General features: G+C 39.5%; 1 protein-coding gene across 5 annotated transcripts in view; it reads right to left on the bottom strand.

The window, feature by feature from the left end:
- The window catches only part of LOC109403764 (protein furry), a 460946-nt gene that overhangs the window by 152737 nt on the left and 281584 nt on the right, over positions 1 to 26625 (bottom strand). For all 5 annotated transcript variants that reach the window (XM_062852871.1, XM_062852872.1, XM_062852874.1 and 2 more), the window contains 4 exons: positions 20914 to 21047; positions 20416 to 20517; positions 8315 to 8446; positions 7916 to 8084 (listed from right to left, as the gene is read on the bottom strand). In XM_062852871.1, coding sequence (XP_062708855.1) covers positions 7916 to 8084; positions 8315 to 8446; positions 20416 to 20517; positions 20914 to 21047 — 537 coding nt within the window. The remainder of the gene's footprint in view (positions 1 to 7915; positions 8085 to 8314; positions 8447 to 20415; positions 20518 to 20913; positions 21048 to 26625) is intronic.

Here is a 26625-nt window from a genome sequence, read left to right as displayed (position 1 = left end):
GTGCTGGGGTCAGCGGGTTGCCAAAATGGCTAAAAGTGATGATACAATTGTTTTTTTTTTCTACTTATTCGTTTATTTGGAAGGCTCGGGCGCCACATGGAAATAACTGAGTCGAAATCTTTTGTGTTTACATTGATTTTACATTGTACAACTTATTACTGCCTTAATACTATGTCAGTTTGGGAAGTCGAAGTACTCGCGGCTGTTTCAAGGTTAAAGATTTAAAAAAAATGGGAAGGAGGGGTTTATAGGTTTAAAATTAAATTATTTGCTAACTTATACTAAAAACATTGATGGGACAAATTGTCCATATCTGTAACGGAACCAAAAAGAAAGGATTTATCGGTATATTTACAACGACAAGAAGAGGACAAACGGAAAGGGGGCGACGATAGACAGGGGCGAACAACAAAACCAAAAGGTGGACAACGAAAACAAGGAACGTACTACATCTAACTCTGACATCAACACGTTTCAAAAACTGGAAAATCAGGTTCCGGTATTCCAAATCAAGTCCTGCCAAGACTTCTCAAACGGATTTCTGTTGTTTTCCTCGGACCCGGAGAATTTCATACAGCTCAGATCTGACCTCACGATACTCATTGCATCCCCACACGACATGTTCGATATCCTGGTAAGCTACGCCACAGACACAGAGGTTGCTTTCTGAGAGCCCAATACGGAAGGTATGTGCATTCAACAAATAGTGGTTGGACATCAGCCGACACATTAAACGAATGGAATCGCGGCCTAAATCCAACCCTTTGAACCATGGCTTCTTCAACACCTGTGGAATGATGGAGTGCAACCATCTACCCATCTCTCCATTTATGTTGCCAGCTGATCAAGGTCACCTGACGGACCAATGCAAAACAAATCGTCGAAGGTGATTTGACGCTCGTAAATATCGCCTTCGATAGCGCCCACCTTAGCCAGTGAGTCCGCTTTCTCATTGCCCGGAATCGAGCAATATGAAGGGACCCATGATATGGTGATGGTGTATGAGCGTTTGGTCAAAGCACTCAAGACCTGGCGTATTCCATTCAGGAAGTACGCTGAGTGCTTCATCGGTTTCATTGACCGAACAGCCTCCAGAGAACTTAGACTGTCGGTAAAAATGAAGTAGTGCTCAGGTGGAAGAGTGTGAATGTACTCTAAGGTGTAGTATATAGCCGCTAGCTCAGCTACGTACACAGAACAGGGCTTGTAAAGGTGGCGCTATAAAATTCGTTGTAGACATCGAACCCAGTGAAACATCGGTTTTTGAACCATCTGTGAAGAACTGTCTGTCCCCGCTAACATGCCCGAACTTACTTGCAAAAATCTGTGGAATACCTACGGAACGAAAAGATTCCGGAATACCGGTGATCTCATCCTTCATAGAGAGATCAAAATCCACTGGGGAGCTGTCGAAGTCTGAGAAGTTGTCACGATTGGGCTTACCTCCAGCGTCATGTACCAGTAGTACACACTCATAAAACGAGTTTGAGGGTTCTGCTCGAGCAGCTTTTCGAAATTTTCTATGGCCAATGGATTTTCTATGGCCAATGGATCGCAACCTCGGATGAGCAACCGGAACGACAACTCCGCAAAGCGGTCTGTCAGCGGCTGTACTCCAGTAAATACCTCAAAACTCATTGTGTGAGTCGAGTTCATGCAACCTAACGCGATCCGAAGGCAACGGTACTGAACCCGTTGAAGCTTCAGCAAGTATGTTTTCGCCGCGGAGTGAAAACAAAAACTACCGTATTCTAAAACCAACAAAATGGTTGTTTGGTACAACCTGATCAGATCTTCCGGATGTGCTCCCCACCATGTTCCGGTAATAGTTCGCATAAAGTTGATTCGCTTTTGGCATTTCTGTATCAGATACACAATGTGCTTCCCCCAGGTGCATTTGGAGTCGAACCAGACGCCGAGATATTGAGAAGACATGCTATGAGTGATTGTCTTACCCATCAGATGGAGCGGAAACTTTGCCGGTTTGTGTTTTTTAGAAAAGGCAACCATTTCAGTTTTCTCCGGAGAGAACTCGATACCCAGCTTGAGAGCCCAAGTAGACAAATTGTCCAAAGTATCCTGTAGTGGTCCTTGCAGCTCAACTGCTATTGATCCCGTTACAGAAACAACACCTGTCATTAAGGTGTCTTACTGCATCCCTAAGTTTTCAAACGAATCATTGACTTTTTGCTTTTCAATGATTGTTTGCCTTGCATTTTTGAAGTGATAAAAAAGTGTCAATTCTGCAGCAACGCAGCAGAAAAAGTATCATCGCAATCACTGCGAGTGACCATATTGGATGATACTTTTTCGTACCAATATTCGCTTTGGTGGCAGAGAATTATCACTTTGAAATTTTGAGGCTCATGTCCAACATGGCTGACGATGCTGATGATGCCGTAAAAAGCCTTAAGGGACAAACACTGAAGTTGATGGCCGTTTACATTCCGCCAGATCGTAGTCAGTGCGTCTCAACTATTGATGCACATATTTCATCGGTGCAAGAGCTTTGTGATATTAGTTCCTCAACAGATAATATTCTGGTTTGTGGGGATTATAATCAACCACGATTGTCCTGGACGAGAGGTACCGAAGGAATAACATACAACAATGTCACTCCACTACCTCCTGCAGCTGCTGCCCTGGTTGACGGTTTTGACTTCCTCAATATGACACAAGCCAATAAGGGGCTGTCCATAAACTACGTAGACTCTTAGGGGGGGACGGGGGGGTCTGGCCAAAGTCTACGCTCCATACAAATTTCGAAAATTTTGTATGAATAAAAGTCTATGGGGGGGAGGGGGGGTCTGAGATGGCCGAAAAAAGTCTACGTAGTTTATGGACAGCGCCTAATCATCCCAACCACCTTGGTAGAATTTTGAATCTGGTATATTTTTCGCCTGCTGAAACCGTTATAAACGTTTCTAGAGCTGTGTCACCGTTACTACTCGTTGATCTGAACTACCCCCGTTGGAAATATCATTCACCGTTCCATTTCCGCTTCATAGTATTGAAACTCGAGAGGAATCACGAGCCTTGAACTATAGCCGGCTTAATTTTGTTACGCTAACCGAATTCTTGTCAAGCGTGAATTAGGACTAACTGTTAAATGTCACCGATGTAATGAAATGGTAAAGCGTTTTGGGCTTGGGGTTTTGGGAGAGCGTCTAACATAGCTCTGGTCCTCAAAAGTTCCTACCTCATGCTTTCACGGGTCAAACGATGACAATGACCGCCAGCTAAGAGTTGTGTGCTTAGCTTGTAGTGCAGCCTGGGCACTATTGTCCTTCTGACTTCAGCTAGATTGAGGAGGTACGACCCGAGCGTCTGTTCACCAAGGAGGTGCGGCTCAAACAGCGTCTGTTCTGGCATCCAGCGGCTTAGTAAGAAACGCTGCACCACGCCCAGCTAGACCCAAGGTGGTAGCCCCATCAGCGTGGTCGTCCTAGTGTTGGTGGGACGTTAAACAGAACTGGCACGATGGCCCTCCGGCGAGACAGGAGTGTTGGCGTAGGCCCAATAAGCCACCCGTAAAAATCCCCATTGCGAATAACATAGGAGAAAATACGACTCGATACAATCGACATAGACCCACGCGACGAAATAAGGACTACGATTGGAAACTTGGAACATGGAATTGCAAGTCACTAGGTTTCGCAGGATGTGACAGGATAATCTACGACGAACTACATCCCCGCAACTTCGACATCGTGGCGTTGCAGGAACTTTAATGGACTGGACAGAAAGTGTGGAAAAGCGGGCATCGAGCGGCTACCTTCTACCAAAGCTAAGGCACCACCAATGAACTGGGAACAGGATTTATAGTGTTGGGCGACATGCGACAACGTGTGATCGGGTGGCAGCCGATCAACGCAAGGATGTGCATGTTAAGAGTTAAGGACCGTTTCTTCAACTACAGCATCATCAACGTCCACTGCCCACACCCACACGAAGGGAGGCCTGATGACGAGACAGAAGCGTTCTACGTGCAGCTAGAGCAAACATACGATGGTTGCTCGCCGCGTGACGTGAAAATCGTTGTCGGCGACATGAACGCGCAGGTAGGAAGGGAGGAAATGTACAGACCGTTAATCAGGCGAAACAGCCTGCACGCCGTATCGAATAATAACGGCCAACGATGCGTAAACTTTGCAGCCTCCCGAGGTATGGTAGTCCGAAGCACCTTCTTCCCCCGCAAAGATATCCACAAAGCCACCTGGAGATCACCCGACCATCAAACAGAAAATCAAATCGACCACGTTCTAATCGACGGTAAATTCTTCTCGGATATAACCAATGTCCGCACATACCGCAGTGCGAATATAGATTCGGATCACTACTTAGTAGCTGTATGCATGCGCTCAAAACTTTCGACAGTTATCACCACGCGTCGAAGTCGAACGCCGCGACTCAACATCGAGCAGCTGCATAACGTAGAAGTGGCTCAAGACTACGCGCAGCAGTTAGCAGTGGCCCTACCAACGGAAGAGCAGCTTGGCGCAGCTACACTTGAAGATGGCTGGAGGGACATCCGATCCGCCATAGGTAGTACCTCGGCTACAGCACTAGGCTTCGCGACTCCGAATCACAGAAACGACTGGTACGACGGCGAATGTGAACAGTTGAAAAATGAGAAGAATGCAGCATGGGCGAGAATGCTGCCACACCGCACGAGAGCGAATGAGGCACGTTACAGACAGGCGCCGAACAGGCAGAACTCAGTCTTCCGGATGAAGAAGTGCCAGCAGGAAGAACGAGATCGCGAAGCGATGGAAGAGCTGTACCGCGCTAAGGACACACGAAAGTTCTACGAGAAGCTGAACCGCTCGCGCAGAGGCTTCGTGCCACAAGCCGACATGTGCCGAGATAATCGCGGGAATATTCTCACGAGCGAGCGTGAGGTGGTCGAGAGGTGGCGTCAGCATTACGATGAGCACCTCAATGGCGACGTTGCAAGTAGCGAAGGTGGCATGGTAACAGATCTAAGAGTATGTGCACAGGACGAAAGACTTCCGGCCCCTGACCTCCAAGAGATTGAGGAAGATGTTTGCCGGTTGAAAACAACAAAGCCGCTGGAGCAGATCAACTACCGAGCGAGCTTCTAAAATACGGTGGAGAAGCACTGGTAAGAGCACTACACTGGGTCATTACCACGATTTGGGAGGAGGAAGTATTACCGGAGGAATGGATGGAAGGTATCATGTGTCCCATCTACAAAAAGGACGACAAGTTGGATTGCGGGAACTACCGCGCTACTGAGCGCTGCCCACAAGATACTCTCTCAAATTTTATGCCGCCATCTATCACCGATTGCAAGAGAGTTCGTGGGGCAATATCAGGCTGGATTTATGGGTGAACGCGCTACAACGGACCAGATGTTCGCCATCCGTCAGGTGTTGCAGAAATTCCGCGAATACAACGTGCCCACACATCACTTGTTCATCGATTACAAATCGGCCTATGATACAATTGATCGAGAATAGCTATGGCAGAATATGCACGAATACGGATTCCCGGATAAACTGATACGATTAAACAAGGCGACGATAGATCGAGTGATGCGCGTAGTTCGAGTATCAGGGACACTCTCAAGCAGGGATGAGAAATGTACCGGAAAAAACAGTTACCGGCTGTACATTTGACATTTTTCCACACGAACATCACAGGCCCAGCCAAACTCAAACTGTTCGAAAAATAAATGTCATAACATTTTTTTTCCTGCAGCCTTCTTCCTCGAAACGGTTTCCAAGCGCGAGAGCGACAGTACTCGAGCACAACGACGACAAAAATTTCTGTCTCTCCCGTTTTCGCATTTTTCTGCGTTTCAAACCGCTTCTAGACAAACTTCATTACATGCATCACAAAGCTAGGAGTGTGCTCTAGCTATTTGTGCAAATCGATTTAAATTATTTATTAAAACAAGCGAGTTATTAGCAGTTGAAAATATTTGACATTTTTCGCAATCACCCGCCTCAGCATGACTGCTCATAAATATTATCGTGGGGAAGCGAAAACCATCGAGCGTCTGCTTGACTGCCGTCGGCGCGGCGTGTGATGGTATTGGTGCTGCCGTTATTTTGTTTTTATTTTACTGCCAGTATCGATGAACGGAAAAAAGAAAAAAGTATTTTTGCCATCCCTGCCTCAAGTCCCTTCGAATCTCGCAGAGGGTTACGGCAAGGTAATGGTCTTTCGTGCTTGCTGTTCAACATTGCGTTAGAGGGTGTATTAATGAGAGCGGGTATTAACACGAGTGGTACGATTGTCACGAAGTCCATTCAGCTGCTTGGTTTCGCTGATGATATTGATATTATTGCTCGTAAATTTGAGATGATGGCGGAAACGTACATCCGACTAAAGAGTGAAGCCAGGCGAATCGGATTAGTGATTAATGTGTCGAAGATAAAGTACATGATGGCAATGGGCTCCAGGGAGGAATCACCGCGCCCGCCACCCCGAGTTTATATCGACAACAGCAGAGAAATTCAAAGGCGCATTGTGGCAGGAAATCGTGCTTACTTTGGACTTCGCAGAACTCTACGATCGAAAAAAGTTCGCCGTAACACGAAGTTAACCATCTACAAAACGCTGATAAGACAGGTCGTCCTCTATGAGCACGAAACATGGACCCTACGTGCAGAGGACCAACGCGCCCTTGGAGTTTTCGAACGGAAGGTGTTGCGTACCATCTACGGCGGAGTGCAGATGGAAGACGGGACTTGGAGAAGGCGAATGAACCACGAGCTGCATCAGCTGCTGAGAGAACCAACCATCGTCCATACCGCGAAAATCGGGAGGCTACGGTGGGCGGGTCACGTCATCAGGATGTTGGATAGCAACCCGGCTAAAATAGTTCTCGAGAGTCATCCGACCGGTGCAAGAAGCGTGGAACGCAGCGAGCTAGGTCTCTCGCGAGAGCAACTGACACTGACCCTCTTCTGAGCCCCATGGCTCAAACGGACCCGGATACCTGGACATCGGCGAACTGCTACTCATAATGGACCCCCCAATCGGACTGGAAAGGAACAACGGCCATCCATCACCATCCTTGTGCTCATCATTCTACTAGGTATAAAGTAGAAAAAGTGAAAGTAGCAGAAAGGTAACCAGTTCGATAAAGTAGAATAGAATCTAGGCACTGTACAAAAATGTAAGTGCAGCTGTCAATTGAAATTGCTCACGTAGTGCCCCAGTGGACAATAGAGCTGTAAATTAGGTTAAGTGATTAAGAATAAAAAGTATGCTAGCAGTTGCCAAAGATGAAATAAGACATGATCCAGTACTATTGCCATGAGTATTTCAGCAACTAAATTCAAATCCTACATTTCAAATTCATTTCACTCCCCCAACTCAAAAGTTTTCCAATAAATCCAAAAAGTTATTTGTTTTCAAAAAAAAATTTATTTTAGATTACACCAGATGTTGACATTTCATGCATTTTTAAGGCATTTGGCAGCAAAAAAAATTTTCGACTTCAAAATTTTCATGTATTTTTCGTATTTTACGTGTTTCAAAACAGCCAAACTTTGACCGCTTCGGTGAAACACTTAGCGAAGTCCGATTGAGCTGAAATTTTGCATGCGGACTTGTTTTGAGGAGACGAAACTTTTGAGCAACACCCGTTTTTTAAATTCGATGGTCAAATTTTTTCATACATTTTATTGGCACCCTAACGCTTGGGCATAGTAAATCACTGTGGTCGCTGTTCAATAAATAAAGAAAATTATAGCTGAACATTTCTTATATGAAAGAGCTTATTTATGAAATGAAGCACTTACAAGGCGACTCTAACCAAGGTCAAAACCACTTGCAAAATTGCATCGTATTACAATTTTCCTATCATGAACCCCAAGAACAAAAGAAAAATGTAGAACAAACGTCGTCGCGCATATCACAAATCTACAAGTCAACTTACCATCCGAATGGCTGGACGCTTTCCGCATGCTCGTTAGCCGGTAGAACGGCGGTGTCTCCGTGCGCTCAATTAGACAATTTAGCGTTTCCACGGTTTGCAGCTCGCTCATCAGTTCGTCCAGCAGCCGGTTTGTGCAGGATCGGGCCAAGTACAATGCGACCCGTTTGGCCTGGCGTTTGTTGACCGGAACGGAGAAAGATTGAGCGATTTATTATACACAGTCAATTAGAAGAAAAATCGTCACCATCCTGGCGGTACGGTTTAAGAGTGATGTTCTTTGATAGCTTAGCGTCCAGATGGTGATGTCTGTGCCTGAGCGCAGGTGGAACATTGTTCATAAATCGCCTCCAGAGGTGACGGAAATTAATTTCTCACGGAGCAAAGATGAAAGAAACTTACGTAAGCCAGCAGTTCATTAGGGGCCATGCCGGAGATGATGAGGAGGTACCGCAGGATAACCTTGAGATTGTTGGGCCAGAATTGACACAGCGTTCCCCATAGCTCCTCAATGTATGGGTGAGAGTCGGCGAACTGAAAAAGAGACAAATAAATATAGATTTTGAAATAGCAGGAATCACTGTCGATAAACTGGTTTCAATCTTCCATGAAACAGGTGATAAACAATGATTATAAACAAACTGTAGTAATGCATATCATATTTAAATCCTCATTAACTGTTCTATCTTTGGTGTTCCCTTGAATCCAACATTGTCTAGCATCTCTCCCAATAATTTTGTTTTCCCCAAAAACATCCCACCTCTACCCAATTAAAAATATCCCCCAGGCTTTGCGTAGTTACGTTCTGCCTTTTGTTACCCAGGATTCACCGCCACAGATTAGAGCAGCTATCAGCACAGAAAAATCCCTGCGCACAATTCAATTACTTTCGGGAGGACGCAGGACAATAGAAAAGAGAAGAAACCGTAAAACGATTTTCGTCGCCACCGGCTCTTTCTCGTTCACTAATTTTATGTTCATTGGAAAACTTTTTCATTGCAGCACTGACTGAGGCTGCAGATAGCGACTATTACCCAACAGCCCTATGTAGATGCGCCATGGTTTATTGGTTCCAACAATAATGAGTGGAAACCAAGCGTTAAACAGCGATTAGTTTTTGTTGGAACTACTTTTTACTTTTATGGCATTCCAGCGGGTGAAGTAAATTTAATGATTTTTTGTGAAATAGTGGCAAAATTAAGCAATTACATGCTATAGTCGAACAATAAGGACTGTTCATTTTATAAAGAGGACAACTTTGCAAGGCTATAAAAAGAAAACGCGTAGTTCAAATTTGAGCAGTCTTGGTTAGTTGTTCAGTACATTATATTAGCAGATAATAACCATAAATAAATTGGGTTAAAATTATTGAACTTCAAAGAAATGTTTCAAAGTGTTTCGAGAGATCAATTTTTCAATTCCCAAAAACTAAAGATAAACACAAAATTTCTGTAGAACTTCGGTGTATCGTTTTTTATTGCATAAAAGTGTTTGCCATGCTGCAGCAGTTAGAGTGATACATATTCTGGCAAAATATAATCCTAATCGGAATAATGGTTGTTGAGATATTGAAGTTACAAGTTGGACTCGATTTTCAGAATAAAATTTATTTGTTAAACAAAAATGTATAAAAGTATTAAATTTTGAATGTTTTCAATGGATCTAGTCGAAAGTACTAATAATGCAATTTCAAATGCAGAAAACCGCTTCTTGATAGCATTGTTGGCTTGGTTACTGTGCTTTATGGCAATTACCGGAGATAAAACCGCTTCGTTCTTTGAAGGCTCTTCTAAATAACGATGTACTCTATTGCAAATACAACTTAACAATGATGTCGAAAACAAAAATTAACATGTAGTTATTTTCAAATAAGGTATATAATCACATAGGGTCAGACCGTGCTGAAAATAAATAATAATAAGCTGCTCTAGAATCAAAAACTTGCATTTATGGAGCAAAAAGTATGCAATTTTTCATTATGGCCATCATTAAGTATTAAATTTATAATGAAGAATGTACTTTAAAGCATATTTTTCTTCGGTATCATTTAGAATGCGATTCTCTTCTATACTGGACAAATTTTGAACTGATTCCGTAGTGTTATTGCATCACTGGACTTAAATAAGTATTTTTTATCAATTTCATTGATAACAAGGCAACTCACTATATCAAGCTGTATAATGCTTGGTGCATTATTACTGACCAACTATTACACTCTACCTTTAGAAGAATAGTATTAGATCCCAAAACATTGAAAAGTTCCTGAAAATTTTAAAGTTATGTATGTGGAAAGTTGTGTAGAATTTTGAGAAATGGGGTTTTATTGAGTTTTAACGAAAACCGCTTCAGTTTCATAACTTAGGACAATTTGTATAATGTTATATTTTTCCTACACTGTAGAATAGCTATGGAAATTTATGCAAAAAACCGATAATGATTTTATTGAAAAATAAAAAAGATATCACACAAATAAGGTGTCCTCTTTATAAAATGAACAGTCCTTATCTGAAAGAGTAAAAATAGCTAAGAACTTTGCCATATTTGAAAAAAAAAGAACTTTTACCGTTTAGGCTACTGTATAGTTTACGTTGAAAGGAAAGCATGCGTCGTATACAGAAGCAAGTAGTTTCGTACGCATTGTCAATCATCACATTTATGATGTTCATCTGACTAACATGCCTCTGCATGTAAAACAACATACCTACCAATCTGAAAAGTGAACTTTAACTCAAATTGAGAAGCTTAACCCTGGAGCAGTCAAGTCTTCGACCATCCTCAGCGACACCACGCTCACGCTGTGTACCTCAGGCGTGTTGAAATGATGTGCACCTTGTAGAAGTTATCCCAGTATCAAAGTGTTGGGCTTGGTGTTGAGTGATGTTTCGGATTCATGCGTGGGCTCTGCTATTGTACAGAGGTACAATAGGGTGGACCACACTTATATGAAAAACAAAAATTTTCAAAAATGTCAAGTCTTACCTCCTGAATCAGTTGTTTTGAAGTCTAAGAGGGCGCTCACCGAGCTCGAAGTTTGTATGCGAAAACTTGACCAAATGTATGCAGAAATCTAAAGTTTTCAATTTTTGCCGCTAGGCTAGCAATCAAAATTTAAACCCTTTGGTATTCTTGTAGTTGTTTATATGCCAAACAACTTTGTCGAAGACCGCACAGTGATCCAACCAACGTCTGTGAGAAAAGTTATACCCAAAGTGAGGCGGAGTATTGAGGTTTCATTATTGAAGTTATTCTTTTACATGTACTGGAAAACAGCCATAATGTTTCGTTTCACTTTAACTTGGTGCACCACAAAGCCTTGCCAAGTGCACTGCGACAGCTATCCTTAGTTGTGAACAGCTTCAAGTCGGATGAAAATGCTTAAGAAAGATATGGACTTACAACGTTAGTGACTGATAGAAATGCACAATGTATATAAAGTAAGTATTAAAATGTAGGTAACCTTCATGAAAATGTGCGCTAAGCATCTCTGTGGCAAACAGTTCTTAGTCTAAAGATACATGTAGAATCTATAATGAATTTCACAGTAATTGATAAATAAAATCAACCAAGGGCATAGAATCACACTCCGCTAGGGGAATTGTGGGTATAATGAACGTGGTGTTTTACAGTATTTACCGTATTTTTGCATGTTTTAACAATTGGGTTCTTCTTCAATAAAGTAAATCTATCTTGAACTTAAAAATTAACTAAACCACTTAATAATGAAAAAAATATTGAAAATCATGCAAAAACAATATGATCTGATGTAAAACTGTAAACATATTTCAACAATCTCCTCCTAAAAGAACATATTTAGTTGATGAAAAAATAAGTTATGGTTTTAATAAAATTTAAATAAACAAAGCGTGAGGGTAAAATGAAGTTAATTTAAACTTCTTTTTTTTTTCAAATTTCGTATAAACTCGGTGTACTGAAATTTCACAAGCATATTGTTACACAACTCCAGCAAAAAAATAAAATTTAAAAAAATTAACTTCAACAAAATCAGATTACACAAGTTTACAAAATAAAACGAAAGTCGTGAACTTCTATCAACGATCAAAATTTTTTAAGCACAATTTAGTGCTGATTCCGAAACCGACCTTCAAAAAATTTAAAGTAGTACAGTTTTTGAGTTTTAGCTCAATATCGAGTTTTGCAACTTTTCAAAATATGTAATTTACTAAAATTCAAATATATTGCGTTTTGTTCAACCAATTTTAAATCTTTTTCCATAAATTGAAAGCTGAATACAATACCATTCGATCATCTGAATACAGGTTTTGCGTCAGATTGATGAAATTCAAGATATTGGCGAGTTTTAGGGACGATCTTCTTAAATTTTAGCAAAATTCCCAAAATTTTTTGAAGAAATGTATTTTTTTCAATAAAAAAAAACCAACTTAAAAATTCTTTCTCGACGTTTATTTGACATATCATATGTAGGCGAGTTACAGTAAAAATTTCAGCTCAATCGGAGCATTGATTACGGAGAATGAGATGTTTGAAGTGAGCGACTTTGCTTAAAAATAGAACAAAAATCGGTTTCAAATCATCAACCTTGCATGGAAAGTCGAAAAAATTTCCGCTCTACTGTAATTTTTTTCCTTCGCGTTTTCGAACTCAGAGCATGATTCTACACCAAAAATGATCATCAGCTTATCGAGTTCAAAAATGCTGTAAACTAGTGTTATTATTAGAAAATCCGCTTGTTTTTGTACTTGTACATTTTTTGGGCACTTGTTACTATAACTCAGCCACATTTAAATCGACTGACCTTATTTTTGGGACACGATCAGATAACACAGTATCTAACCATGATCAAAAATTGAAATCAATTGGTTTGAAATTGACTGAGTTATAACAGCAAGTGCCCAAAATAGGTCCCCCATAGCTCAAATGGTCCTAGGCCCTACAACGCGATAAATTAGGTGCCAATTCTGAGCCATAACGTTTACCGATACAGCAGATTGTCATATGGAAATCGAAATACAAAAGCCGTTGCGAAATAAAAGAGAGAAAAAACACCAGATTTTTTTTTTCTGAGGTTCACCAGAAGCTTCTGATGGAACCGCTTCAGAAGTTTTACCTTGAATTCCTGCAGGAACCGGATCCCTCCAGGATTCCCTTCAGCAGAAATTCCTTATGTTTCTTACCACGAAATTCAACCGAAGCTCCTAAAAGAAGTTCTCCAGAAGTTCCTTACAGGATTGCTCCAAAAGCTTTTTACGGGATTCACTTATGTATTCTTTCCGAGATTCGTTCAGAAATTTCTAAAATCCAAAACTTCTCCAGGAGTTCTCTTTGGGATTTCTTCTGGAATGCATGCCAAGAATTATCAAAAAGTTCCTTCTGAATTTTATCCGGGAGATACTTCAGGAGTTCTTTTTGGGATAGCTCCAGGAATTCCTTGCTGAGTTTTTCTGTGGTTCCTTCAGGATTTCAAGAATTTCATTCCGGGACTCGTCCAGGAACTTTTTACAGTATTTCTTCAGGAGTTCCTTCGTGAGTTCCTCCCATAGTTCCTATTAGGAGTTCTCCAGGATCTTCTTTTGAAACCTAGAACCAGAAGTTTCTTCTGGGATCGCTCTATCAATTCCACCTGGGTTTTTTATCCGAAATTTCTCTAGAAGTTCCTCCAGAGAATTTCCGTCTGTGATTTCTTCAGGAGTTTTTATTAGAGACTTCATCCGGGATTCCTCCAGGAGCTCCTTCCGGGACGTCTTCGGCAACTCTTTCCGGGATTCCTCCAAAAGTTCCTTCTAGAATTCCTGGGAATGCTTTGGGTAATGATTTTGGAATTCTCTGAGATGTTCCTAATGGATGCTGGAGTTTATGTCGGAATTCCTGCATTTTTTACAATACTACTCTTACTGTTAAGTCCAATAATTGCTCCAGGAATACTGTATGAAGTATCTTCTTCAGGAACTCTTTCAACATTTTCTTGAGGAATTTCTTCAAGAGTTCTTTCTAGGTTTCTTCCATTAGCTCTTTCTGAGATTATATTTCTAAAGGAAATCGTTCTATAAATCCCAGAAAAACTTCTGAGGACATTCCAAAAGGAAATAGAGATATCGCTGAAGAAACTTCGAAAGGGATTCGTGAAGGAATCTTGGAAGGAATTTTTAGAGAAATCTCAGAATGAACTCTTCTTCCAGGAATTTTCATATTCCTACGGGAATTCATTCCTCGGAATGAATTCCCGTAGGAATATGAAAAAAAAAATCCTGAGCATATCTTAGAAGGAATCGCTGAAGGAGTTCCAGAAAGAGCTCATGGAGGAATCCCAGCTGGGACCTTAAGGAATCTCAAATGAATCTTCTGGAGCAGTTAACTGCTGGAAGACTCACAGAAGAAGCTCACTGATGAATCTCAGAAGTAACACGTAGAGGAATTATAGAATACATGCAATGGCAGGCAAAGAAAGCCCTTCAATAGAAAGATATTTAATTAAATGTTTTTTTTTGTTTTTTTTTTAAGTGCATTTTAACATAACGCTAATTCTACACTTATTCAATGAAATGTGAGGCTATTATGTAGGGTTTTGAAAATAAGGTTAATAAAGGTGAATAAGGTTAATAATCGGCAGATTTGTTCTCTTCGTCATGGGGGGTTTTTGTCAACCAAATTGTCTGAAACTTGGTAGTATTATCAAACCCGGCCGAAGAAGAAAGATTTGAGGCCATTTTTGAGTTCAATAGATTTAAAAAAAAAACCATGACGAAAAGAACAAATCGACCGAAAATACGTAAGTTGCCCTATTTTTTCTATATTAAAAAATAACTGATGCAAGTTATGCAAGAAAAAACGGATAATGATTCTACCAGAAAATAAAAAAGATATCGCTCAAACAAATTGTCCTGTTTATAAAATGGACTTTTTTTCATATTCAGTTACTTTTGCAGTTCTCGACGCTTGTCAAACACGATCTATACCGTATCATCAAGGGGTTATTCAAAAATGGATCGTATTTTCGCAAATAATACCATCAAGAGAAAACCAACAAAAAATCAATCACCAAGCTTCTGCCTTTATGATATATACATTGAGAACAATACCTACAGTTTGAAGTCTGGTTATTAAAACTTTGGTCTATCCATTTTTTTTCTTCCTATTGTTTTAGGCAAACTATGAACAATACTCTTATTAAGATCTTCTGAAAAAAATCAAATGGAATTCCAAGGTATCAACTCAAATACGAAACTCTTGGAACTTTTTTATTTGATTTCATTCATTATTCTGTAAATATAGTGTTAGTAGTGGAACACGTCACTTAGAAGCTTCTTCAGAGATTCTTCCAGAAGCAATCAATGATACGTCCAGTAGATCCATCTGGTATTACTCCAGGGATTCATACAGGAGTTTCTTCAGGAGTTTCCTCGAAGCTTACTTAAAAAAAATGCACTTAAAATTTCTTCGAAGATTCCTTTAAAAGTTCAATCAAGGATTTCTCCTGAAGTTCCGTTAGACATCGGTTCATGAGTTCCTCCAGAGATCCATCCGGGTGGATTTAGGGATGTCTAGGAGTTTTATCATGGATTTTTTTTTATCAGAAGAACGGCCAAGAATTCCAACAAATGTTCCTTCAGAGATTCATTCACGAATATTTCGGGGAGATCCATAAGTGATTCTTCCAGAAGATTCTTCAGGGATTCTCGTCCTTCAGTGATTTCTTCTGAAGTTCTCTCAGGATTTCTCATGTTCTTTCCTTTACGGATTGCTTCAAGAGTTCCATCAAGGATTCCTACAGGATCCTGGGATCCCTCCTGGAATTTCTTCAAGGATCTCTCCCAGAGAAGAGAATTGTCAGACAAGCAACAAAGAAGGCGCAGCGATTACTCTTTATCTCAAATAGTAACAAATAATGCCATTATCTTGAAAATTTTAATTGCAGACAAAACGGAAGCTGAATTTGTTGCGTACTTTTAAACTCGTAAATGATCAATTATTACTAACCCAAAATCGAAACTGTTTAATAGTATATCTTCAACAGTGTTTTAGTGTTTTCCGACCCAAAAATCGCAATGCACATTTCTTAACTGGCGGTGTACGATCTTTATCCTATTCTGTTCAAGTTGGGACAAACTTATGTCGCATTGGGTGGATTGACGCAACAAATGCTGGCTGCGACATTGTCATTATTGTTGCGCGATGGTTGAAGTCACCGATTTATCGTTCACCGATAAATATCAATAAAATAGATATATATGAAGTCATTATTGTTGCGCGATGGTTGATACCTTTCGGAGGTGCCTCTTGAAAATCCATCGGGATGCCTCATGAACATTTTATTCAGAGATTCTTTCAGGAGTTCTTTTAGGGATTTCTCTAGGAGTTCCTTGAAGTAATCCTACAGAAGTTTCTCCAGGCATTAATCCACGAGTTTCTTCGAGGTTTCCTGCAGTATACTAGTTATACTTTTCAGGAATTTCCAGCAGTTCTTTCAACGATATCCCCAGTAGTTCCAGGAGCACTCAGAGATGCCTCCTGATGTTTCATCAGGGATTACTTCAAAAGTTACTTCAGCTATTTCAACAGGAGCTCCCACAGGTATTCTTCCAAAAGTTCCTTCAGAGATGCTTTCGGGAAATCCTCCATCCTCTATTCCTGAAGTTCATCCCTACAGGAGGTTCTTTAAAAAAAAATTCAAAAAGTTTCTCCAGCGATTGCTTCTGAAGTTCCTACAAGGGACTACAGGGATCAGTTTACCAGTTTCTTCGGAATTTTTTCCAAGAGTTTCAGAGATTTGGGCAGATGTTTTTTCAGGAATTCTTCCAGAAGTTGCATCAGAGATCTATCCAGGTGTTTCTTCAGAAATCTCTCCAGGTTTTCCTTCAGAGATTCTAACAGGAGGCTCTACGAATACCTCCACGAGAACTCAAGGATGCCTTCTGAAGATACAACAGAATTTCATTCAGGGAATAGTCCAGAAGTTCATTCTAAGATTCCTCCAGAAGCCTTCGAACTTCTTATAAAGATTCTTCCAGGAGTTCTTCTAGAGATTGCTCGTAGAGTTCTTTCAGAGATTTTTTCCAGGAGGATTCATGGATGCCTCCAGGTATTACATCAGAGATTTCTCTAGAAGTTTTCTCAGGAAATCCTACAGGAGTTCATTCAAGCTTATAGGAATTCTTTCAACAATTTCTTTACGATTATAATCAGGCATATCCTCAAAATATCCAGAATTTTCTTGAAGTATTTCTCATGGAGTTGCAACAAGAATTCCTGCAGGATTTCTTTTAAGGATCCTCCTGAAAATTCTCCGGGGATTCCTCCTGGAAATTCTTCGGAGATTCTTCCTGGAAATCCTTCTCCCTTCCTGGAAAGATTCCCCCTGAAAAACTCTTGAGGATTACTTCTAGAGTTCCTTCGACAGTTCCTCTTGAAAATCCTTCTGGGATTTCGCCTGGAAATCAGTGCTGAGATTCTTCCTAGAATTCCTTCGGGGATTCCTACTCAAATTCCTCAGGGATTTCTCCAGGAATTCGTTCGGGTATTCCTCCTGGAATTCCTTAGGATATTCCTCTTAGAATTCCTTAAGGTATCCTTTCTGGAATTCCTGCAGAAATTCCTCCTAAAACTCCTTCGGGGATTCCATCTGAGCTTTCTTCGGGAATATCTCCTGGACTGTCATTCCTGGACTTCTTTCGGGAATTCGTCTTAGAGTTCCTCCAGGGATTCCTCCTGGAAATCTCTCAGAGTTATTATTAGTATTACTTTATTAAAGAGATTTTCAGCCCTAGACTGGTTCATCTCTTATCTCCAAGAGATTCTTCCTGGAACTACTTCAAAGATTTGACCTGAAGTTCCTTTGGGAATTCCTTCTGGACCTTCTTCGGGAATTCCTTCTGGGTTTTTTTTGGGGATTCCTCATGGAATTTCTTTTGAAATTCCTTCGCGGTTTGCTCTTGGACTTGCTTTGGAGATTCTTCCTAGAATTCCATCGGGGATTCCTCTTGAAAATCTTTCGGGGATTCCGCCTGGAAATCTCTCGGAGATTCCTACGGCAATTCCTTCGGGGTTACCTCACAGTTGAGGATGTGTCACAGTAAGTCTCATAACTAGTCGCAGTGAAGGATCCGAATAGGAATAAAAAAAGGGGAATTTATAAATAATAATTCGTGTCATAAATATGGCTATGAAAACTCTCATCGCATAAATTCCAGAGTGTCTGACAACGAATTTGCTTCAACAATGTTGAATTCATGGTCACATTTCGGTTACATCGATTCACGCCGCCACCGGTGCTCTCTATCGACGACCTTCGTGCATACCACATAAGAGAAAGCTGGAAATTGAAGGTTTTGTTTTAAGGTGAAACATTAAGAAATCCAGTTTCAATTTAGCAGGCAAAGTTTAGAGGCACAAATCTGATGAACGAAGTAACGGATCAAGCTGCATTTGTTCATGCTGGCTTTGCTCACTTGTAAAAAGAGACAGAGCAAATTATCCAAATTAGACATATTTGTTTACGAATTGTAAAGTACAGTGCTCCTGGAAACTTGAGTACCCAAAAGTCGTCCATCATAGCAGCAAATATTAGTATTCTCTGATGTTTCACCTTGAGCAAACCAGTGTTTGGAATACTCACTTGCGAAAAGTTATACTTACTTGTCCAGAAGCATGTTATCAAAAAATGATGTTTGAAGGGCTTTTAGATTGTAGTTTAATCTAAAAGCTTGCCGAATAAAGTAAAGGTCTCAGACGCATACCAAAACCGTGAGCGAGCTGTGAGCACAAGGTGAGTATAAATTACACGAATTTTACTCACCTTGTACTCACAGCTCTCTCAAAACTGTGGTATGCGTCTGCGAGCTTAACTTTATTCGGCAAACTTTCAGATTAAATTACAATCTAAAAGCCCTTCAAACAACATTTTTTGATGGTATGCTTCTGGACTGAGATAGAAGCAAGTGAGTATTCCCAACACTGAAGCAAACTAGGGATGAGAAAATGCTTGGGGAAATTGTGGGTAACGACTGGCGTATTCTAACTAACTAGCAAGAATGAAGCATTTACTTCAAAGAAGATCCAACCCATGCGTCCTAGTTGGTAATTGGTACGTTTTACTACGAATAAAAAAACAAGAATCAAGGCGTAACGTGATTTCATCGCAAAAAAACGACAAATTTTGAAGAAAGTTGCTACTATCTCGAAGTTTTCTGGTATTAGTAGGAGAATAAAAGTACCAATCTTCATTTTTCTGCATAAAAAAAATCGAAATCGACTACAAGAGTACGTGAACATCGTTCAATGAATCACGATCACGATCAAATCTGACTATACGTGTCAATGGTTGCTCCTCCGTGATTGATCTGAGCTGGTACCAATTGCAGTGAGATCCAAATGAGTTAGGGCTGGGACACTCCACTTAATCTCAAAGTGCAATTTAAGCAGCTCATACATTCTTGATCAATAACGGCGCCGGCCACGTCCTTATAGTCAGTTGGGAAGGGAAAGGAATGTTAGAGTGTGCTGGTTGTTGCTACTAAAGACCGAGATCACCTCTGCATCCCCAAAACCAGCACGGACTGGGGAATTTGTTAGACGAAAAGGATGGGAGATCTGGGAGTCACCGTTGGGTCGGTGATGCGATCCATGGAATGGGGATGTTCGTAAGGTGATAGATTGTGTGGTGATTACTATGAAGTATATGCGGCACAGTTCGCTTTGGTTGCATAACTTGTAGACGTTATATACACTGTGCTGTGTAAGTTGGAAGAAAGGGAAACGATTTTTTGCAGTTCGTTTCTGGTTCTAGCGATGGCTATGAACATATGAATATACATACATGAGTTGTCTATGTAGAGAAAAGAGAGAGAGAGAAAGTAGATAGAAAGATACAAAGTGGTATGAAAGGGACGGGTCAGGGATTGAACCTATGACCTTCTAGATACGAATCAGAAGCGGCAACCACTAGACCACCAAGCCCGTCCACGTGAACATCGTTTAATGAAGTTCAAAAACTGCGGTGTAGAGGTGCGTGAAATGTATCAGAGATAATTGCATTCCTTCAACCTTTTCAAAAGCTTCAGAAACCCATGTTTTATATAGTGTGCCTATAAAGGAACAATAGAAACAACAAAAAAGCTGCTTTTAGAATCAGCTTTCAGTTAAATATAATTATAATCCAATGGGTGAAGTGACTGGCATTTGCATGGATAAGTGTATTTCTGCTTCTGTGAATTTACATTAAAGCTTCAATACAGCTAGCGCAAATTTAATCAACGAGAATTATCAATTTTCACTTCATCCTTCGATCACTACGATGGATGAATGTGTGACAAAGTGGGAATATCGCTACATCCTCTTGAAATGCAAATGACCATCCTTAGTCGGAAAACTCAATTGCTCAATTATGCATAAAACAAGATTAGTGCACACTAATCAGCATGTTAAGCTCATCATCATCGCCGGGGTTCACAAGAAGTCTGGGGATCATCGGAGCAAATTCACATATGCTAATCGCTATATCATCACTTATGTATTACGACGACGATACTTACCTTGGCGGTGATGTAGAACAGATTGTTAAGAATCATCTCGGTAGCTTCCGTCGAACCGGAGCCCTCCCGTCTGCCGCGCGTCCCCGATGAGTCCGGATAGTACTGAGAATATGAATCGGAAGGGAAAGGAAAGAATGTGATTATTATGGGCGCCGCTAACTTTAACGGGCACGTGGCACGATTATGAGTTGGAGATAGCGATAGAAAAAATGAAGACAGTTTTCTCCATTGAAATGACATTATCGCACTCAACAGCTTCGGAAAAAGTTTTGTTTATCTGTCGTGATGTTGCTTTAGTTCGGAATTCAAAAAAACAATCTCGCGACGACAGTCGGTGGTGATGGTGAGACACGACCAGCAATGGCTATAAAAATTTGTGCTGATATTGGCAATACACGCGGTGATGGCAGTTTCGTGTTGAAAAAAAAGCAACAAAAACGGTATTTCATTTTTTACAGCACGGCGCACCACCAGTAGCAGACACTTGACAGGTCTTACCATAATGTAGGAAAGTGGTGTGGCGGGTGGAACGCTCGAGGCCACCAGCTCCACGTTTTCCAACCACGGAAGCAAACACTGCAACAGCAAGGCGCGAACCTCGGACCGAGCCGTCTGGAAGCGATGTGTTATTTCTGTAAAAAAAAGAAACAAAAAAAGCGAAATCAGAAAAATACGTCGATGGGAAAGTAGCAATCTGGGTGACCAATTTCGATTTGAATAGAGCGAAAAAAAAAAGAATTATCGCATACAAATTTGGAATAATTCTCTTTTCGGACGAGCACTTCTCGACTATGTTGGAGTGGCATATTAAATTATTCTGCACCAGGAGGCGACAAATTTATGGATGGATAGGCTTATCGCGGCAACTTGCCGATGTGTTTGTATAGGGAAAAAAACAGTGAGTCAAAAAACGTCAAATTTATCGCATCAGCAAACAGGAGAGGGAAAAATTTCATCCATTTCACTTCATTTGCATAACGTGATTTGAAACAAGTGGAGAGAGATTCTAAACGGCTTTGATGGGGATTGTGAAAATCTGTCATTCGCTAAGCACAATAGCATAATTAATGACTACCGCACAATTATCATTCGACATTCGCCAGAGTATCTGACAATAACTCATTCTCGAACGGAGCCAGGAACTGACAAGCTTCCTCAATTCAACTTTATCTTCTACAACAGTGGTGTTCAACCTTTTCCATATTTCTTGAAACGCAAGAGGAACACGTGCTCGGTGGACAAATAGAGGCAATAAATTCACGTGCTCCGGTGGAAATACAACCAACCACGGATTTTCTAATCGCTAGATGAGCGCTTCCCGACTAGATGGAAAAAACAAAATTATTACAGGTTGTTATAAAAGAAGTAGCGTGAAATACTAAATACTAAATAACAAAATATCTAACAAAACTCGTTCCAATTAAAACAAAAATATAACAAGTTGAGATATGATCATAACAAGAGTACATGAAATTTTGTTAGACTAAACTTGCGAAATCATAACAAAATTATAACAAGTTCGGTTATATATTTCAGAACAAATTCGCTACAAGTTTTGTTATAAATCTCTTGGCTTGAGTGACCAAAAGAACAAAAACTATCCATCTTGAGTCTTAGACCATTTGGGTAGGAGGACCTCTTTTAGGCACTTTCTACTATAACTCAGTCAATTTCAAACCGATTGACTTGAACATGACTAGCCACTGTACGTATCTGATCGTGTCCCAAAAATTAAGTCAATTGGTTCAAAATTGACTGAGTTAGCAGCAAGTGCCCAAAATAGGTCCTCCTGCCCAAATGGTTCCAGACCCTATTCGCGACAAATTCTTAAATAATTGTTACAAAAAATATAACAAAGATCGCAAAAAACGGGTTACGCAATTATGTTAGAAGCAATTTATATTATAATGTATAATATAACAAATGTTGTTATACATCTGTTTAAATAAATGAAACATGTTTTGTTATAATTTTGTGACTACAAATGTAAATATAATTTTGTTAAAGATATTAACATGAAAAAATCCTTATGACAGAATTATAACAACTTTTGTTATTTCTAACAACAGTTGTTATAAAATTTTGTTATGATCTTGTTATCCCAGCCAACCACATATCGTAAATCATTGTGTGGAAAAAATCGTATGTTTTCATATATTGAATCAGAATTGTATAATAATATGTATATTTGTTGACAATAATTGCGTGAAATCGCATTTCATGCCAAATTAAATTTCAATTGCGATTTTGTTTCATATAGTCGTCTCCGATCATAAAAGGTGCGAGATACTATCGGTAGGATCGCACATAATCAGATAGAATCGTGAAAAAAACATACATTCTTAGAGTCTGTTCCAATTGGTGAATTAAAATTAATTTTTACTTAAATTTGACAGTTCGACACCTCAACTTGACAGTTCTCATAAGGAAATAATTATCGAACTGTCAAGTTTAAGTGAAAATTAATTTTAATTCTCCAATAGGAACATACCCTTACCCAAGCAACACACATGTTATATAAAAGTTACGACAGCGCAAGTTTTGGTTGTATAGAAGTTTATTTTACGTTATTTCAACACTATGTTAGAATTACGTAAAATAAACTTCTATACAACCAAAACTTGCGCTGTCATAACTCTATTATAACAAGTGTGTTGCTTGGGTAGTGCCAATCTGCAAGTTCGCTAGCTTCGTATATATGATTTCTTTGAATCGTGGAAATCGTCGCTTCAAATCGTATATGAATCTGCTAAATCGAGCTTGCTACCTAAAGGTGTGATGAAAATCGGTGAAATCGTATACAACTATAACAATGTTGTATATTGATCGTTTGCGTCCCACTTGCGTCGTATACGAAGTGAATGAAATCGTAGAAATCGTATATTCATTTTTATAGTCTCATATGATTGTTACTGCACTTTTAATAGTCGAATCTTAATCTCGGAAATCGTAAATGGTTTTGTTTACATATTTGTATGATGGCGAAAAAATGAAAAATGGTATTCATCACACATTTGTATTTTTGTTGTTGTTGACATATTCCGTGGTAGCAATAATTTCAACCAAATATATAGGTTTTCATACTAGCAGATGACCTACAATAAGTAATGTATAGATTCCAACAACGATGTGAATTCCGGGCCTCTTGCACGGCACCACTTTTGGTGCCACTCAATGCACAACAACAACGCTCCCACCACAAGTCTCGCACCGTATCATGCTAATTTTTATTTATTTCATGCCATTCACTTAACTCTCTATTTTTAACTTGGCAATATAGTCGATAGAGATAACGCGCAGTTCTCAATCAAAGGACCTAAGTTCGATCCCCACTGAATACCAATTGTTTTTTTTTATTCAAAAATCGTAGAAATTTTTCGACAAATCGTAAATTATGTTGGATGGAATCGCAGTAATCGTATATATGTTTCGATATGGCCTCCACTTTAGTATGTATATGCCTGTTTCGTGCATTGAATACGATTTCTGTGGTGCTATATATGTGTGACTATTTCAGTTGCAATTTCGATATAGCAACCAAATTGCTGGTTGGGATATGCTTCTGGTCGGATTCTTTACTTCCAAGCTAAGGAGCCGTTTGAATGACTCTCTTGACTGTACCCAAGTAACAGATGAGTCACGGCGCACACTGGGGCAGGATTGAAAATACACGGAAAAAACCTCTAGCTCGTCGAGATGTCGAGATTCTCATTTGGTGTCTTCAGAGAAAATATTTCTATGGACATGGCCGATATTCTGAGCGGCAGGTAACTTTTCTTACGTTCTATAAGTCATTTTGGCCAAATTACATTTTAACGATATGGTGTCTTCGGCAAAGTTGTTCAGCTATTTATGCTGAAACGTTTTTAAACAAATTGAATGTCCATTTTCGAGTTATAATAATGAAAAATGCTTAAATGAAGCATATATCGAGGAAATTAGTTAGAAAAAATAAAATATGCATTGATTTTATATAGAAAGTTCCCGAAAATCACGCAAAATGTATATAGGACGTTCTTGCAGTCGGGCAAGTTCGGGCAAGTGTTTTCATCGACAATCATCTAAAAAATACATTAGCTTTCATGTAAAAAAAATTCACAGACATGATATTTAATGATTTTTTTCTAAATTGGGTTTAAAGTTTACTGTTTTGTGTAAATTAGTACAAAGTTTATGCTCATAAAATACTACGTTTTAAGATGCCAAGTGAACCATGAAAAGTATAGATGCAATTCAGCCACAGGTTTAGTTCTTTCTAATCTCTAAACAAATTGTAAAACACAAAAATGTCCCAAACGCCAATGAAAGCATGCTTTGGTTTGGTTTGGGGTATCCATTTAGTACGTCACGCAAATTTCTGGAATTTTGAACCCCCTCCTTCCTTTGCACGGTGTTTTCGTATACCTTATACATTGCGTATCACACTTTCCGCAACTAAATCCACACCCCCCTCCCCCCTCCCCGCTATGACGTATTTTATGAATGCTCCCAAATTAACAAATGAAATTTTCACATATTTTATTATGTACATGAGAATAAATAACTACTAAACTATAATGTATATTTTATGCGAAAGTTTTCAGTATTGAAAAACAAAAAAAAATATATGAAAACGTACCCCCAATAGTTCATTTCTGTGTTATGCTCGTTGCTTATTTTTTGTTGTGCAATTATCAGGACTGCCGGTTTTAAGTTAAAAATTTTCGTGAGCAAGTAGTCGTGAGTTTGCGAGTCAGTGAATTGGTTTTTACTCAACCATTCACTAATTTGTGTCATGGAGTATTTTAACGAAAAATTTCACATTAATTTAAATTGAGCAACGAGAAACAAGCGCCGATACTTTTCGGTAAACTCCGGTCTGGAGAGAACTCGTTGTTTGCGAATAAATTAGTGGGATGGTGTATGAGTTTTTTTTTCTATGAGTTGGTGAGTTAGTGAATAGCAAAAACGTTAGCTTGCGAGTGAATTGATAGACGAATCGGTATGTAAGTGAATCGGTGCATTAGATTTGATGAATGAGTGGCTTGAGCAATGAATGAGTTAATGAATAAGTGAGTTGGTGAGTGAATTAATTGATATGTGAGCTAGCGAGTGAGTGAAATAAAGATCAAGTGAGTGAGATTTTGTGGGTGAGTGTGTTGATGAGTAAGTGAGTAAGTTGATAAGCGAATGGATTGATATGTGTGAATGTAAGCTGCAAGTTATTGGTAAAAGCTAGTGAGTGAGCTCAAGAAAAAGTAAGTTGTGAACCATTAACCTATAAGTGAGATGATTAGTGATTTTTTGAATGAGTGTGCCAGTGAGTTTGAGAGAAAAGTGATGAATTAGTGAATTATCATGAGCGAGTGAATTTTGTTAACTGTGCTTGTAAGTGATTAAAACGACGAGTGTGTGTTGGTAAGTGAGCAGGATCAAAAGTGAGTGAGTTGATAAGTCCCAAAGTGAGAAGCTTGTTGTGAATATTCTGATTCATATGTAATAGAAATAAGCTTATAACATTCCTAAGCCATTTTCTTCACGATGAAACGAAAAAAAAGTGCAACAGAATGTGATAAAATATCTTAGCCTATTGCTCAATCGCAATGGCTAAATACATCAGCCAGCTTTGACGTTTCGTGGCCCTGTTGTTTCAGAAAATCCTTCATGGATTTCTTCGGAAACTTCTTCTGGGATTAATTTTCGAACTCTTTTTGGGATTGCTCTTGAAACTTATTTCGAAAACTTATTCTGGAATTCTTTCAAAAAGAATCGTAGGTATAGCTCCCTGAGAAATCACAGAAGGAAATCCTAGAGGGATCGTAGAAAATAAATGTGGAGAGATCACGGAAGGAATTCCTGGAAGAATCTCAGGAAAAAATGCTGAGATAATCTTGGAAAACCTCAGTCAGCGTTTTAACGGATGGGCAGTACTGCCAATCAATTTCTGCTAGAAGAACACTACCCGTCAGATCCGAGGTTTGAACGCATTTCATTGATTTGCACAGGACATAGGCATCTCTATCCTGTTACAGCTTTTCCATCCCATAAATTTTATTCGTAAATTTTTCCAATTCCCGAGCAGAAGAGAATATAATAAAATATGTTATTTTGTCATAATAACTGTATAATGAAATCAGTATTTTTTATGTTATTAACATATCTTATTATGTTACAAACTTGTCTGTCATAAACGGCAAAATAACAAAAATAAAAAATAAATGTTCCTAGAAG

The sequence above is a fragment of the Aedes albopictus genome, chromosome 2 (assembly GCF_035046485.1).
Source record: "Aedes albopictus strain Foshan chromosome 2, AalbF5, whole genome shotgun sequence".
NCBI classification, from domain to species: Eukaryota; Metazoa; Arthropoda; class Insecta; order Diptera; family Culicidae; genus Aedes; species Aedes albopictus.
This window is presented reverse-complemented; position numbering and strand designations above follow the sequence as displayed.